General features: G+C 39.6%; 1 protein-coding gene across 5 annotated transcripts in view; it reads right to left on the bottom strand.

Moving 5' to 3' along the window:
* FRMPD1 (FERM and PDZ domain containing 1) overlaps positions 1-14,465 on the bottom strand; it is a 74,427-nt gene that overhangs the window by 6,088 nt on the left and 53,874 nt on the right. For all 5 annotated transcript variants that reach the window (XM_081317788.1, XM_081317790.1, XM_081317789.1 and 2 more), the window contains 8 exons: positions 12,556-12,651; positions 11,241-11,366; positions 9,184-9,303; positions 7,034-7,170; positions 6,557-6,683; positions 4,555-4,650; positions 790-972; positions 558-705 (listed from right to left, as the gene is read on the bottom strand). In XM_081317788.1, the coding sequence (XP_081173914.1) occupies positions 558-705; positions 790-972; positions 4,555-4,650; positions 6,557-6,683; positions 7,034-7,170; positions 9,184-9,303; positions 11,241-11,366; positions 12,556-12,651 (1,033 nt within the window). The remainder of the gene's footprint in view (positions 1-557; positions 706-789; positions 973-4,554; positions 4,651-6,556; positions 6,684-7,033; positions 7,171-9,183; positions 9,304-11,240; positions 11,367-12,555; positions 12,652-14,465) is intronic.

Below are 14,465 nucleotides of genomic sequence, written 5' to 3' on the forward strand. Positions count from 1 at the left end.
TTCCATAAATCCGGGGCGCCCACAGAGAAGGACCTCCCCCTGGGGGCCACCAGACGACATTCTCTGACCGGTGGCACCCTGAGGAGGCCCTCTCTGTGGGATAAACAGGGACTGTCTCTAAGTGACAGTCTTTGAGGGTCCATCTCAGTGTCTGGAGACTGTGGAGATCTGGATGGGGGAAAATGGGGTCGGGTTCAACTATAGGAAGCCTGAGAATTTTGACTGCACGCAAAATTATGAGAACTGTGCCTTGAACGGTAACTAGGATGTTGGTTTATGCAGCTGAAATTAGATGAATTCATATTCAAGTGTGACAGAAACATCTCCCACGTCCTTTCAATGTATCTAAATGACCACTTCAAATGGTGTTTCTAAGAACCCTTTGGCTTTTGCCCGTACAAATGAAGGGGCAATAAAGCTGTATAGTGAAGAAATAAATAACAGACTTGAGACACCAGCGTACTAAATCCACGCATGGATTTCTAGCAACAGGTGTACTATCGAGCTGGGAAGATTCCTCTCACGCCTTTACTTATTTGAGGAAACTTGCTTTTTACCTTCCTCAGCAGAGATCCGGTGCATTTGAGGTTTTCTCTCCTCCCAGATGAATATGCAGCTGCTTGCATCTACAAACATTCTGTAGTAACCATTGATGAGACAAGCCAGATCTTTGGCACTGTTGGACTCCAGCAGCACAGTGAGCACCTTGTATGGAAGACAGAAAACGTGACGAGCTGAAATGTTCCTGACAGACTAAATGCATCAAAAATTGATAAGAAATATATTTACCTTTATATCTTGGAGGTAGATCTTCACCATGCTTACTTTGTCGGATTCTTTAGTGAGCTCCAGTCTGCTTATGCTAGCAAATTCTGCCAGCAAGGTTACGATGTTGAGTTTGCTATTAACCACTTGACTGATTCCGTATTTGGCTCCCACCAGCAAGGCAATGCATGTCTCTCTGTCCTGTAGCTTCATGGGGGAAAAGCAGCTTGTGACCAAGCTTAGAAAGGAACGAACTCATGCCTATGTATTCAATGGCTACAATATCTGTACAATTTAATTTGGATATGTAAAGAAACCCACACAATGAAGTAACACAATTTGAACTTTCATATCATTATGTTTAAATACACTCTGGTCTTGAGTAGACATTTCGGATCAGTTCAGAAGTTCTTTTAATAGTATTCTGTAGAAACCCTCCCCCCCCCAAAGCAAAGCATATGTCTCTCTCACTCTCTGTATAAAATAGAGGCTTATACTTCTGCTGTCTCAACAATGGTTTAGAAATGTTTAACGTGTGTGAAATTAATCACCATTAATTCAGAAATATGTACAGTAGTTATACAAATAACAGCTTATTATATTTTATGAATGCAGCCAAAAGTTTGCAAAAGCATTACAAAATCTAAATGGGAATCGAACAGCTAACTTTGACATGATTCAATATTTTATGAAACTTACTGGCCATCATTTATGCCATACTGTAGAGGAAAGCAGGAAATTATCCAGTTATTTCATTTATTAACTCCAGCACTGGATGAGGGCAGCAGGTCTGTTTTTTCTGTATTACTGATCAATTGAGGAAATTACTATTTCCACATATTTGCCGAACATTTTTGGATTATCATAGCTCATCTTAATAGATGTGATCAAGCTGTGGACCCCTCACAATTTGTGGATCTGAGAAATGATCTCAGCTTTTAAGGTGACTGGCTAACGAGTTAATTTGGCAGGAGAGTGTCAAGGCTGGTCCTGGGAAGAAAATGGGTAAAAGAGAACAGTGGCTTCATCTCAAGGCCTCAGAGGGTAGGCCTTCTTGGGTTGATCCTATGTGTTATCTATACATCAGGGGTCTTCAAACCTGGCCCTTTTATGACTGGTGGACTTCAACCCCCAGAATTCCTCAGCCAGGATGGCTGCCTGAGGAATTCTGGGAGTTGAAGTCCACCAGTCATAAAAGGGCCAAGTTTGAAGACCCCTGCTATACACAGACACACTAATGGGGCAAAGAGTTGAATCCAGAGATTCAAAATATAGGCGCACAACCTTTTCCCATCAAACATGCAGCAGCCTGTTCGTCATCTGACTCTATATGTAGCATCAGGCCTCTTTCTAAATGGCGATGAAGAAATGATTATGATGGGTCTATTTATCTTCCAAGCAAAACAGAAATAGTGTCATGCGTGGACTTCAGGAAAAGCAGGTTACTGGTTATTTCAAGATGAGAGTCAGAAAAGACTTGGGTTGACATTTCTAATGCTGATATTGAATTTCAGAACTCTTAAAATAACTGGGCCTTGTGTACCACAAATGGCATCTTCTCCTTTATTGCCTCGCATTAAACATTAACAGCAAAGAGTGCTTCTGAAACTTGCTGCAGTCATGGACAACTTTTTCACCTTGGACCAGACTCTCGCAAGGCTAAGCAAACTCTTCTCTGTCCCCACCTCTCTACTTTCCAGCACAATTCCAGGTGCTAACAGTTTTAAAACCCTTCTTTTGCATCTACAGGACCACTTACTCCCACTAGTAACTACCTATCCAATGAGATAGAATTAGCAACATTCTTTTTTATTGGTGTAAAATCTGAGACGTCTACATGGGCACTATTTTATTTTCATCTTGCCTCCCCTCCATGAATTCAAGATGCCCCTCCCTTCCTATCGTAAATACACCAGATCTCTATTAGTAAGGCAAGTAAGAGTGACAGCTCAAAGTAATAGATGAGCAATAGCATTACTAAGAGTGACAGCTCCATGGTCTTGCTTCAACCCATTAACTACTATGCCATCCTTTGTTTTGGAAAAGTGCCAGTCCTCCTTTTTTCCTTTAATGGTATCTGTACACCACATTGGAAACAGGGAAGTTCTTCTGATGCGAGCAGTGATAGATGACTTAACACTGCCACACCCTGGGTTGTGTCACTGCATCAGTATTTCAGTCTGTGATGTGTGCATGTGTCCTGGCATTCGATCACTGGGTTTTAATTTTGGCTTATATGGCAAGGGGTTCAATTCTAATCAATAAACAATCAAATAACTGCCTTGTTTTCTCTAATCTGTGAGAGGTGTAAATGATGACAAGGGGTCTTAAAAGTCATTTTAAGACAGAGACCTAGCTATTTCAAATAAAGGATTCGAACGGTTTCCTTGCATCATGACATTCCCAATGACCTTGAGAAAATCCCCATAAATTACAGGGATGACCTGGCTTTCATGCTGTAGCTTGAAGAATTGAACACAGTGGTAGAAAGGCTGAGACATTCACTAAAAAACTATTTTGCTGTAAAAAAAGAAATCTTAACTGTTGGGTCCTTGATGTTTTTTGAGCTTGGATGTTTTCTTGCAGACATTTCATTACCAGGTGGGGTTAGTTGGATAACACCATCAGTGGAAAGGAGAGTGAGGTTAGTTGGTTGTGTGTATTTATACACACACACACACACACACACACACACACACACACACCTGTTTTTGCCTATCTAAGTTTTGGCTGCTGGGAACAGGATGTGTTCTAGGTTGCTTATTTCCTTTCTAGGCTTTGTGTCTTTTGAATAGTATGTAAAGTAGAGTTTGTGTGTCTACTGATGACTGATATGTGTGAATGCCAAAATTTTCAGGAATTCCCTAGCATTTTGCATTTGGCTTGATCTAAAATGTTAACAGTTTCTCAGTATAAGCTATGGTCAAGTCTGTCTATGTGTTACAAGATTAAAGCACTGTTCATGTCTTTTTTCTGCCATTTGATGTTTGTGGTGCAATCTGCCATCTGTTTGGTCTACATAGTGGCTGTAACAATCCTTACATTGAATGGTGTACCTGAATCCTAGTTTTTCTTCTTTGATTAATTCTATCAGGGTGTAGCTATAAACAGCCAGCAGATTGTGTTGGCAGCAGGAAGGGATCAGGTAAAGAAGAGATTGCTTACATAAATTGTTTTTTTCCCCAACACCCCTCCTGCACTGCAGACTGGAGAAATGGAAAAGAGATTTCAAGTCAGTATTGTAAGCTGCTTGAATAGCATGCCTGTGGCTTCCAGCCTCAGACTTCCAGCACGATCACATTGCTTTCAATGTGTAGAAGATTCTCTTGTGATCCCTTGTGATTTCCGCTTCATGGGAAAAGGCGGAAGGATCAGGCAAAAGAGAGATTGCCTATGGAAATCACTTATTTTTGTCTCGCTCATCTGCTTTCCCTGCAGAGCAAGGAGATTGGAAAGGAAGGGATTTCAAGAGAGTAAGTTGTTGATGTCGTGTGTCGATGGCAATCACATTGCTTTTGATGTGTACAAGACATTAGCAAGCACTCAAGCAATACGAAGGGTGGGGAGTAGTTGGAAGGCAAACAAAAGCCAAATCTTATCAGTTTTGAGCTGGAAAACATAGTTGCAGTCATGTGATTTTCCACTTAGCAACTATTTAGCAGCAGTTGCTGGTCCCAGTTAGGACTACCTGTATCTACAAGAAAACAGCCAATTTCAGAGAGCACCAAGAACCCAACAGTTCAGCCCTGAACTACATATTTTCTTTTCTATTAGAAGTCATAAATTTACCATGAGCGTGGCATTAAAGATTTTCCCTCCGTAGAGTTTTAGGTCTCCAAGAATCTGCAGGTAACACAATCGCACTTGAGCTGCGGAAAGTAGATGCTGCAATTGTTGAAAAACAAAGTTAACACAACCAGATCTTTATAATTGGCCTCTTATGTTCTATCTAATACAGTAAAATTTGGGTACAGTAATAATATGGCAAGCTATTACTACCATGACATTCTTGGGACAGTAGTGGGGCAAATGTCCCAGTTGTCCACCAGTATTATGGGGCATTTCAGAATCAGAAATATAGGCAATTTTTGTTTACTGACTGTCTTGTTTACCAACCATTCACAGTTACAATAGTAATGAAAAAGTAATTTTATGACCAATGTTCACATTTATGATCTTCACAGGTAAAAAAGCAAACGAAAGCTGAAGTAAGATCGTAAGTTATAGTTTTACCTAAGGATTGCTTTAGTTATTGAACACAATTGCTGGTTCCAATTGTGTTCTCTAAATGAAGACTACCTTGGGAACTGTTGGTATTTCTGAAAGCATTACAGAGAAATATTCAGCACAAAAATATTGTGTTTCCCTTTAACTAATAAAGTTATCCCAAGCTTTGAACAATACAATAAAATATGAGATTAGTTGATTCCCGATTGATAAATACATATTCAAATCACAAATTTAGGCAATTATTCATTAGCTTTATCGGTATTCTACTTTTTTATCAACAGCATATGCACATCCTAAAATTCCCCATCACTGTGTTCTTGGAACATACAGTAAGTGTTATTATCTTATTAGTTTTTCTAATGCAGACCAGAGGGAGATCAAATCACCCTTTTTAGTCAATGACTGGATCATTTTTATTTATATACACACAACCACACAGCCCCTCCTCCCTTTTATACTTTGCTGGCTAGTGATATTTTCTAGTTCTCTCCAGTGCCAACAGATGAAGCATCTTCTAAGCCCAGGGGTAGCCAACCTCGGCTCTTTTATGACTCGTGGACTTCAACTCCCAGAATTCCTAAGCCATGCTGGCTCAGGAATTCTGGGAGTTGAAGTCCATGAGTCATAAAAGAGCTGAGGTTGCTTACCCCTGCATCTTGGTCCCACCAATAAAAGAACTGGCTTTATTATTACAGAAATACATTTCCTATTCTTCCTTATACTTTCCAACAATAAAGGTTTCCCCAATTGTGTCTGACTCTAGACTGTGGGGGGGTGGTGGTTCATCTACATTTCTTAGCTGAGGGGACCAGTGTTACCTGAAGACACTTCTGTGATCATGTGGCCAGTTTGGCTCTCTGCTGAGGCACATGGAAAGCTGTTACCTTCTCACCAAAGTGGTACCTATTTATGTATTCACATTTGCATACTTTCAAACTGCAGGAGGTGATGCAAGGAAGGGTGCTCACCCCTTCATGTGGAACTCAAACCTAGCTAACAAGGTCTTTAACTACTGAGCCACTGCGCCCCCTTGCTTTCAAAGAATAAGTTCTGGTGTTTGGGAAAGGAAAAATTAGCTTCTATAAGAGTAAATACAGGAATAAAAAGGATTTAAGGGTCCTTGGAGCTCTAACAAGGAAGATGAAGACAGAGTCAAGTTCCACTAGAACAGGGGTGTCAAACTCAATTTCATTGAGGGCCGAATCAGCACTGCAGTTGCCCTCAGGGGGCCGGGTGGGTATGGCCAGGGTGGGCGTGGCCTACTGGGTGGGTGTGGCTAGAGTGCCTATGGCCTACTGGGTGGGCATGGCCAGCTCTACATCGTTCGTGTCAAGGGTGCCTATGGGGGCCTGGGCAGGAGTGGGACAGATCTGAGGGTCTCTGGCAGCAGGAGGGTCTCTGGGCCAGGGCCAAGGCAGTGGGGGCCGTTCCCTCAGTGTTTCCAGGATGGCTTCGCAGGCCACATGAAACCACTTTGTGGGCCGCATCCGGCCCCCGGGCCTTGTGTTTGACATGTCTGCACTAGAAGGTGACCTTCCTAGATGTCTTAAAGGCACTTTACCTTTTGCCTTGGGTCCAGCAAAAGATGATTCCTCTTCATGTGGAAACTGATAGCTTTTTTGATGTCTTTGCCTCTCATGTTTCGGAGTAGAGTTGAGGAAATAAAGTTTTCTATTCCCCAATCCTTCCTGTAGCATAAGAAAAAAAAAAGAGAGAGAGGAAAAAAACCTACCCCCAAATGATCATCTGGCAGAACTTGCAGTCACCATCCTATAAATATTACAGTTCAAGACTGCGATGTAGTTTGGACAATTGCTAGCTTCAGAACCAGAAGTGGCATTGTTCACAACAACAAGCATCCACCAGAAGCGGGCAGCCAAGGAGAGCAAAGGATGAAAACAACTCAACTAAAAGTCCAACTTATATGACAGATCACTTTTGAACTCCTTGGCTTAATGTCTTATTTTTTTTTAAATCCACTGCATTTTCCTTGAGACGTTTTAAGTAGATTTTTACAACTGAATGCCTTTTCACTTACTCAATATACTTTAGTGAGACTTTCTGTGGCTGAGCGCAGGTGATTATCCGTTCTTGGATGTGCAAGGCAGCCAGCCTTAACGCAACACTGCACTTCATCTCAACAGCAAACCTTTCTTGAAGCACGTCACTACAGCTCTGCAATGGACAGGGCCAGGTTAAGAAGGGGAGAGAAAGAGACAGATACTTCCACCAGGCTGCTTTAATCTAACCCTGTTATTGTATGAAGTGGTTTCTACTGTTAGAACATTTGGCAATAATAATAATAATAATAATAATAATAATAATAATAATAATAATAATAATAATAATAATAATAATTTTATTTATATACCGCCCTTCTCCCGAAGGACTCAGGGCGGTGAACAGGGCAGACATATAAAAAATACAAAAATACAAAAGTTAAAAAGAATTAAACATATGCCCAAGCTAAAAACAGTAAATACATATATTAAAAATGACAATAAAAACCCAACCCATCCCCCATCAGGCCAAGGCGGCTTGTTCAAATAAATGTGTCTTCAGATCGCGACGGAAGGAGCGAAGGTCGGGCGCCATTATGTTGGCTGCAAAGCCCAATGTTTAATTAATTTCCTTGGGCCATGTATAATTTGAGACTGGTTCACACATGCACACTCTTTATTTATTAGCAGGACAGAGAATTTGTAACTTCTGTATCTGGAAACACACATTCAGCTTTTAAGAGGAGATTGGAGAGTCATTTGTCTAGAAAGTTATCTTCTGATTGAGCAGGGGGTTGGACTAGAAGATCTCCAAGGTCCCTTCTAAATCTGTTATTCTGTGATCCATCACATATGTTGATATGAGAAATCAAGTGGGACATGACATGCACATGTCAACCCAATCCAGATTTTTGAGCCCACTTTTTCTCTATGTAATTAGGACAGAAAGAAACTGACCAAAAGATTCTTGTGGTATATTTATAGCTGGGTATTTAACATGTCACATTATAGAATATGTAGGTGTGTATTAGAGACAGATTTATATTTGTTTTCAAACATAACAGTATTCTTATTATCTTGCCAGTTGTTGATTTGCTTTCTTTCCTATTTTGACTTACAGCATTGTAACTTAGATTGCTAAGTAAGGCTTGAATAATTCTGGAAACCATAAACCACCCATTACTTCCTACTGGGACATTATGCCAGGCAAACAACACACTAACAAGTACCTACTGTAGGCTGTAAAACTGTGATTTATTTTCATACAGTAAGACAATACAAGTACATTACATAAAGTTGAGTGTAATCTGTGATTGCAGCCTATATGTGTATCTGAATAGGCATAATATCTGGACATTTCTATGTAAGCCTCCATCTAGGAACATGTTAGAATATTGATATCTTTTTTGACAGTAAGGTAGATTGCAGTCACTGCTGATGAATTTCTTGGACTTTACAATTGGTTGTTTAAAGATTATTTCTGTTTTTCACTCATAAGAACAAGAGATCATACTGAAAATACAGGGTGGAAACAGAATCCAAGGGAAATTGAAGATTGAAGTGAAAAATGTTTAACAAAATTCGCAGTATAGATTGCCCCCAGTGAAAGCTAGCTTACTCTAAGCCAGAGATGCAAATTTTAAATCAGTAAATGACAGTACTAGGCCCTTAGCGATATTTTTCTTTTCTTACTGACCTATTAAATTTGTGAAGCCTCTTTCTACTCTCACAAAGAGATCTGCACTCATGGAAAACCTGAAACAATTATCTTTAAAACTACAGTATCCTGTGAATAAATAAATTACTATAGAAAAACACATTCTTCAGCCCTAGTTTACTATCCAATCCTTACCCCACTCTTACCTTTGCACATATATCATATTTGGACACACAATTTGACCTTTATTTTTTCCTGTTTGTCTTTGTAGTTATAAAATACTTGTACAAAAAATTAAAGTCAAAATTTCTGACATATATTAATTCTTGAACAGTTCCAAATGTGTTCAAACAATTTGAAAAGTTACCATTAGTGTTGTGCAGTACAGTGTTATACTCATCTGTATTCGCTATGTGAAGACACCAACATTGTTATGGATGAATAAACTTGTATGATTCATCTTGGGCTTGTGTTATTTATTGATGAAACCTAACCAAGTCAGGAAAAGCCCACAAAGCACTCTTATTTCACCTGCAAATAGAGATACTCAAAAGCCACTGGATCTTGCTGCAAGAGATGTAATGGATCCCTGGGTATAAAGCAGACTCTGAAGAGGCATCGATAATGATGAGACTCTTTCCTCTGAACCACCTGAAACAAAGAGATAGATTCGATAGATTCAATAGAATCGATAGATTAGATTAGATAGAGATAGATAGATAGATAGATAGATAGATAGATAGATAGATAGATAGATAGATAGATAGATAGATAGATAGATAGATAGATAGATAGAGATAGATGGATGGAAATGGATAGATAGATAGATAGATAGATAGATAGATAGATAGATAGATAGATAGATAGATAGATAAAGAGTCTATAGCATATTACCACTATAACAAAAATCCTTCTAATTAAAAACCAGCTTCCAGTGAATATCTGCTAAGCATTAAATACTGTATAGCTGCTTGGAAAAGTGTGGGAAATTTCTAGTGAAGTTCCAGAAGGCAGTGGAATTCCCATTATAAAGTTTTGAGTGATCAGTGGAATGTGGCTTCAGAATCCCATCTAACTTCTTGACCCTCGCCATATATGGTAGAAGCAGAATAAATTGTGCAGAATTATATGTAAATATATTTCAAAATAAATTAGTTGCAAATTTGTGCAATCGCCACCATTCCTCTTTCTTGTAACAAAATTACTCAGCAATCACCAATATTTTGGTTTTTATTTTGGCTATGTACACAATTTAGGAAAGCTATCAGATAAAATGAGCATCTGTGATCCAATGGTGAAATGATGGACAGCTGCTCAAAACAGTTCAGCTTCAAAATTCAGATAGAGCTGCCAAAGATAGGGAGGGATATAGGATCACCCAAATCTTTGGGGAAACCCAATCTATGTGGATCTCATCAAAAAACCCAAAAGGATGGAAAATCCTATCTAAAAGTTTCAAACTCGATCATTCATTATCTACTATTATAGCAAGGCGAATGCTTGCCGTTCTGGAAGAAAGAATTGGAGAAATAGATCTTGTATGTATTATCTTCATTTCAAGATTCATTAGGGAAGCAATTTATATTAAATCCACTTAAGCATGGTAAAGGTAAAGGTAAAGGTTCCCCCGCACATGCGTGCTAGTCGTTTCCGACTCTAGGGGCCGGTGCTCATCTCCGTTTCATAGCCGAAGAGCCAGCGTTTGTCCGAGGACGTCTCCGTGGTCATGTGGCTGGCATGACTAGACGCCAAAGGCGCACGGAACGCTGTTACCTTCCCACCATAGTGGTCCCTATTTTTCTACTTGCATTTTTACGTGCTTTCGAACTGCTAGGTGGGCAGAAGCTGGGACGAGTAACAGGCGCTCACTCTGTTATGCGGCACTCGGGATTCGACCCGCCAAACTGCCGACCTTCTGATCGACAAGCTCAGCGTCCTAACCCACTGAGCCACCGCGTCCCTACTTAAGCATGACTTAAGTACAATTCAGTGGTACTTTAAAGAAAACAAAGTGGTATTAAATAAACATTTATGGTCTACCATTTGTAATAAGATTATACAAATTCTAAGAGGGTGTTTAAAATTTTACTTTGAATAACAAATTGACAGCTCTTAACACTGTGTTGAAAAGAGTTCATGAAAATAGATTCCAGGGAAACTGATATTCATATCAAAGCAAGTCCTTATTACCGCCATAAACCAATAAATGAAAACTGGTATTGTTTCAGTAAGGCTGCCGCTATATAAACAGGTTTACAAGCGTGCAATGTTCTGAATCAGAGACCTAGTTTTCCATCAGTCATATATTTCGAAGGGATACATATTTCCATTTTGGAAGGTGTGAGACTTGTGGTTCTATTAATGTGACTGATCTATAAATCCCATGTCTGTTATCACTAGCCATGCTGGCCAAGCTGACAGGAATTGATAATTGGAGTTCATACTCTCCCAATCTATGGATTATGAAGCAGAAGACAAAATGCCAAAGTGAGCAATTCTAACCGCCCTGCACTGGTTAGTATCTCCAGGCAAAAGTTTCATTAATTTGCCCCCCACCAAGACAAATGTCCTAAAGCAGTGAAACTCACCCGTTCAATGAGCTCATCATCATGCAGAAGATACATCTTCAACACATTATACTGTTCTTCCAAAACCAAGGCAAAATGTTCAATGCTTTGAATGGACAGCTTTTCTTTCAAAGTGAGTATAATATCCTATCATTTATGGGGTTTTAAAAAAAATCACAATTTCAACAACATGTAGAAATTATCTGGGAACAAACAATGATGTCCTTAATCGTTCACAAGGATAATTGTACACATGGCAAAAGGTGCAGCAGATCTGATCCATGATGGAGAAGCCATTCAAATGCATAAGAATTCTTTGGCACACAATCTTGGCTAGTGTAGCATACTGACAACAAACCCCATTGTTGACTGCAATGTAATCTGATAACAATTTGAAAATGGATTAGAATCAAAATAGAATACCATCCAGGACAGAGATATAGAGGATTAAGATTTGTACTACTGATTTCTCTGATCGTTAAGTACGCATTACTATACATTAGAAAATAAAATTTGCAATGAAGGGCATTAACCATAGGCTACAATAAAATCTGCTACTTGGCTAAATGTGGATCATGTCCCAACCATATTTATGAGCGTTAAAAAATACAGGCAGCATTATGGATGAGGCAAGTTGGCTAATTGATTGCTTTCTTATTCTATTTTTAAGACACTTCAACAAACAAAAATATTGAAATACGTTGTTTGGTCCATGAGGCTCCAAGAGTTTCTACCATATACCAGATTTGTTACTTTACCTGCTCACAATTTTTTATTTTTATTTTTATTTTATTTATTTTTATTTTAATTCCATTTATATCCCGCCCTTCTCCGAAGACTCAGGGCGGCTTACAAGCTTAGCAGTAGCCTTCATTCTATGTATATGCCTGCTTATTAGGGCTTTCACACACACCCCAAGCGGCATTATTACAAAGTCAGCTTAATTGCCCCCAACAATCTGGGTCCTCATTTTACCTACCTCGGAAGGATGGAAGGCTGAGTCAACCTTGAGCCTGGTGGGATGCGAACCTGCACTAATTGCAGGCAGCTGGTGTTACTTAAGGAGGCATTAGCCCACTGCTCCACCAAGGCTCCTTACATTTTCCATTATTGTTGTAGATGTTGTAGCAATGTATTCATCTTCTGGCTTTAGTCACTGAATTTAAAGGGAGTTACATGGGCATCTATCCTCTTTTATTCAATTTCTATTCATAATACATCATACAATATAGTGGAGAGTTTGAGAAATATTCACAGGCCCAGCCCCCAAGTGGCCACCATTGCCAAGTGAGAGCTCCTAAACCAACATCTAATCATATATTATATTTAAACATACCTTGACTGTTGTGTTTGCTTCAAACTTGAAAGCTTTAGTCTGCCCATTTTCTAAATAGACTTTGAGAACATTGGGCATACACAGAAGAGAACTTCCCTAGATAAACACACAAAAGGTGGCATCCAATTAATAAGTCTGACTCTCAAATTCTGTCTGAAACGTACAGCAGTCACTTTACTGAGGATCAAAGGGAGTTCTTAGCAGAAAGTAAACTTTGCTAAATTCTGGGGTTTTTCTGTGAGTCCCTTAATAGCTTACAAGGCTTAATAGGGTTTGGGAACATTTACATTTTAAAGAACATTTTGCCACGTTGAGGTGCTGTTGTATGTTTAGTGTTCAGCATTTATTTTACTATCTATAGAGCAAGCTTGCCAGCCAGAGGTTACAGAGCAGGAAATAAACACTGTTAAGTCAAGAATTAGCCTTCCTGTTGTTTGCCTTTCTGTTGTCTCTTGGGTAAAAGTGAGAGAAATCAAAAGATTAAATTTAATTCTAGTGCTATAAAGCAGCCTCCTTGTGGAGAAGTTAAAACACTGCCACATGCTTTGGAGATAGCAAAAAGGATAATTCTTTGTGGTTTTCAGATTCCAGACATCCTCCCAATACTTCAGAGCTTGTTACCTTACCCAGAATAGAGTTTATTACTTTTTCCTGTTTTCTATGGGCAGAATTCAGTTAATTCAGTCAGTTCTCAAGTCTGCAGCCATGCTCTGTTTTGTTTGGCAGTAGGGCCAGAGCATTTGAGAAATGTCATTCCATTGATTTAAAGGCTCCGAAGAAGGGATATGCCTTGTGAAATAAGAGTTAGGAGGTAATTTTGCAATTCCAAAGGGTTTTTTCTTTTGCTCAGCATCTTGTATTTTTTAAAGATCTCCAAGGAGGTTCTTTTTAAAATTCCTTCACAAAGAATAATGAACTTCTCCAGGAATAAGAATTGGTCTTTTAAGTGGTATAGTCCTAATTTAGAAATGTCTTTCCAGGCACTTGAATGGCTGGAGCGAAAACTTTTTTTTTTTGATTATCATGAAATTTTAAGGCACTATCACCTTGCCCTTTAATTTTGGATAGATACAATTAGAACAAAAAGTAAGGAATAGCTCAGTGAAATGAGATTTGGAGTGGGGTTTGGTTTTTTTTGGCTATATCTGGTATTCTCAAGTGTCTTCTCTAAGACCAAGTTTCAAAAAAGGCAAAATTCTTTTTATCCTTTTCCTTCAAAGTCCAACTTTCACTTCTGTAGAGTGTCACTAGGAAAACCATGCCCTGCATGATTCTAATCGTTGGAGGTCTAGACATGTCGTAGCATCTGACTATCCTTTACCAAAACCTTTGCTGCTATTCTACCAAATGCTGGTCTGTGTCATATTTCTGGACTGTTGGTTCCTTCACTTTTGACAGTTGATCTTAAAAGGTAGAAACTAGCCAGTGCTTCCATATCTTCTGACTGAAATTCCAGTCCTAAAAGATATGGTAAAGGTAAAGGTTCCCCTGCACATGCGTGCTAGTCATTTCCGACTCTAGGGGCCGGTGCTCATCTCCGTTTCAAAGCCGAAGAGCCAGCGCTTGTCCGAGGACATCTCCGTGGTCATGTGGCCGGCATGACTAGATGCCAAAGGCGCACGGAACGCTGTTACCTTCCCACCGGAGTGGTCCCTATTTTTCTACTTGCATTTTTACGTGCTTTCGGACTGCTAGGTTGGCAGAAGCTGGGACGAGTAACAGGCGCTCACTCTGTTACGCGGCACTCGGGATTCGACCCGCCAAACTGCCGACCTTCCGATCGACAAGCTCAGCGTCCTAACCCACTGAGCCACCGCGTCCCTTTTCCTAAAAGATATCCATGTGTAATTGATTTATCTTTCACTAGCACTGAACTTATTCCATGTTCCCATCGTAATTTTGCCTTTGTA

This window comes from Vipera berus (assembly GCF_964194415.1).
Source record: "Vipera berus genome assembly, chromosome: 2".
Lineage (NCBI taxonomy): Eukaryota > Metazoa > Chordata > Lepidosauria > Squamata > Viperidae > Vipera > Vipera berus.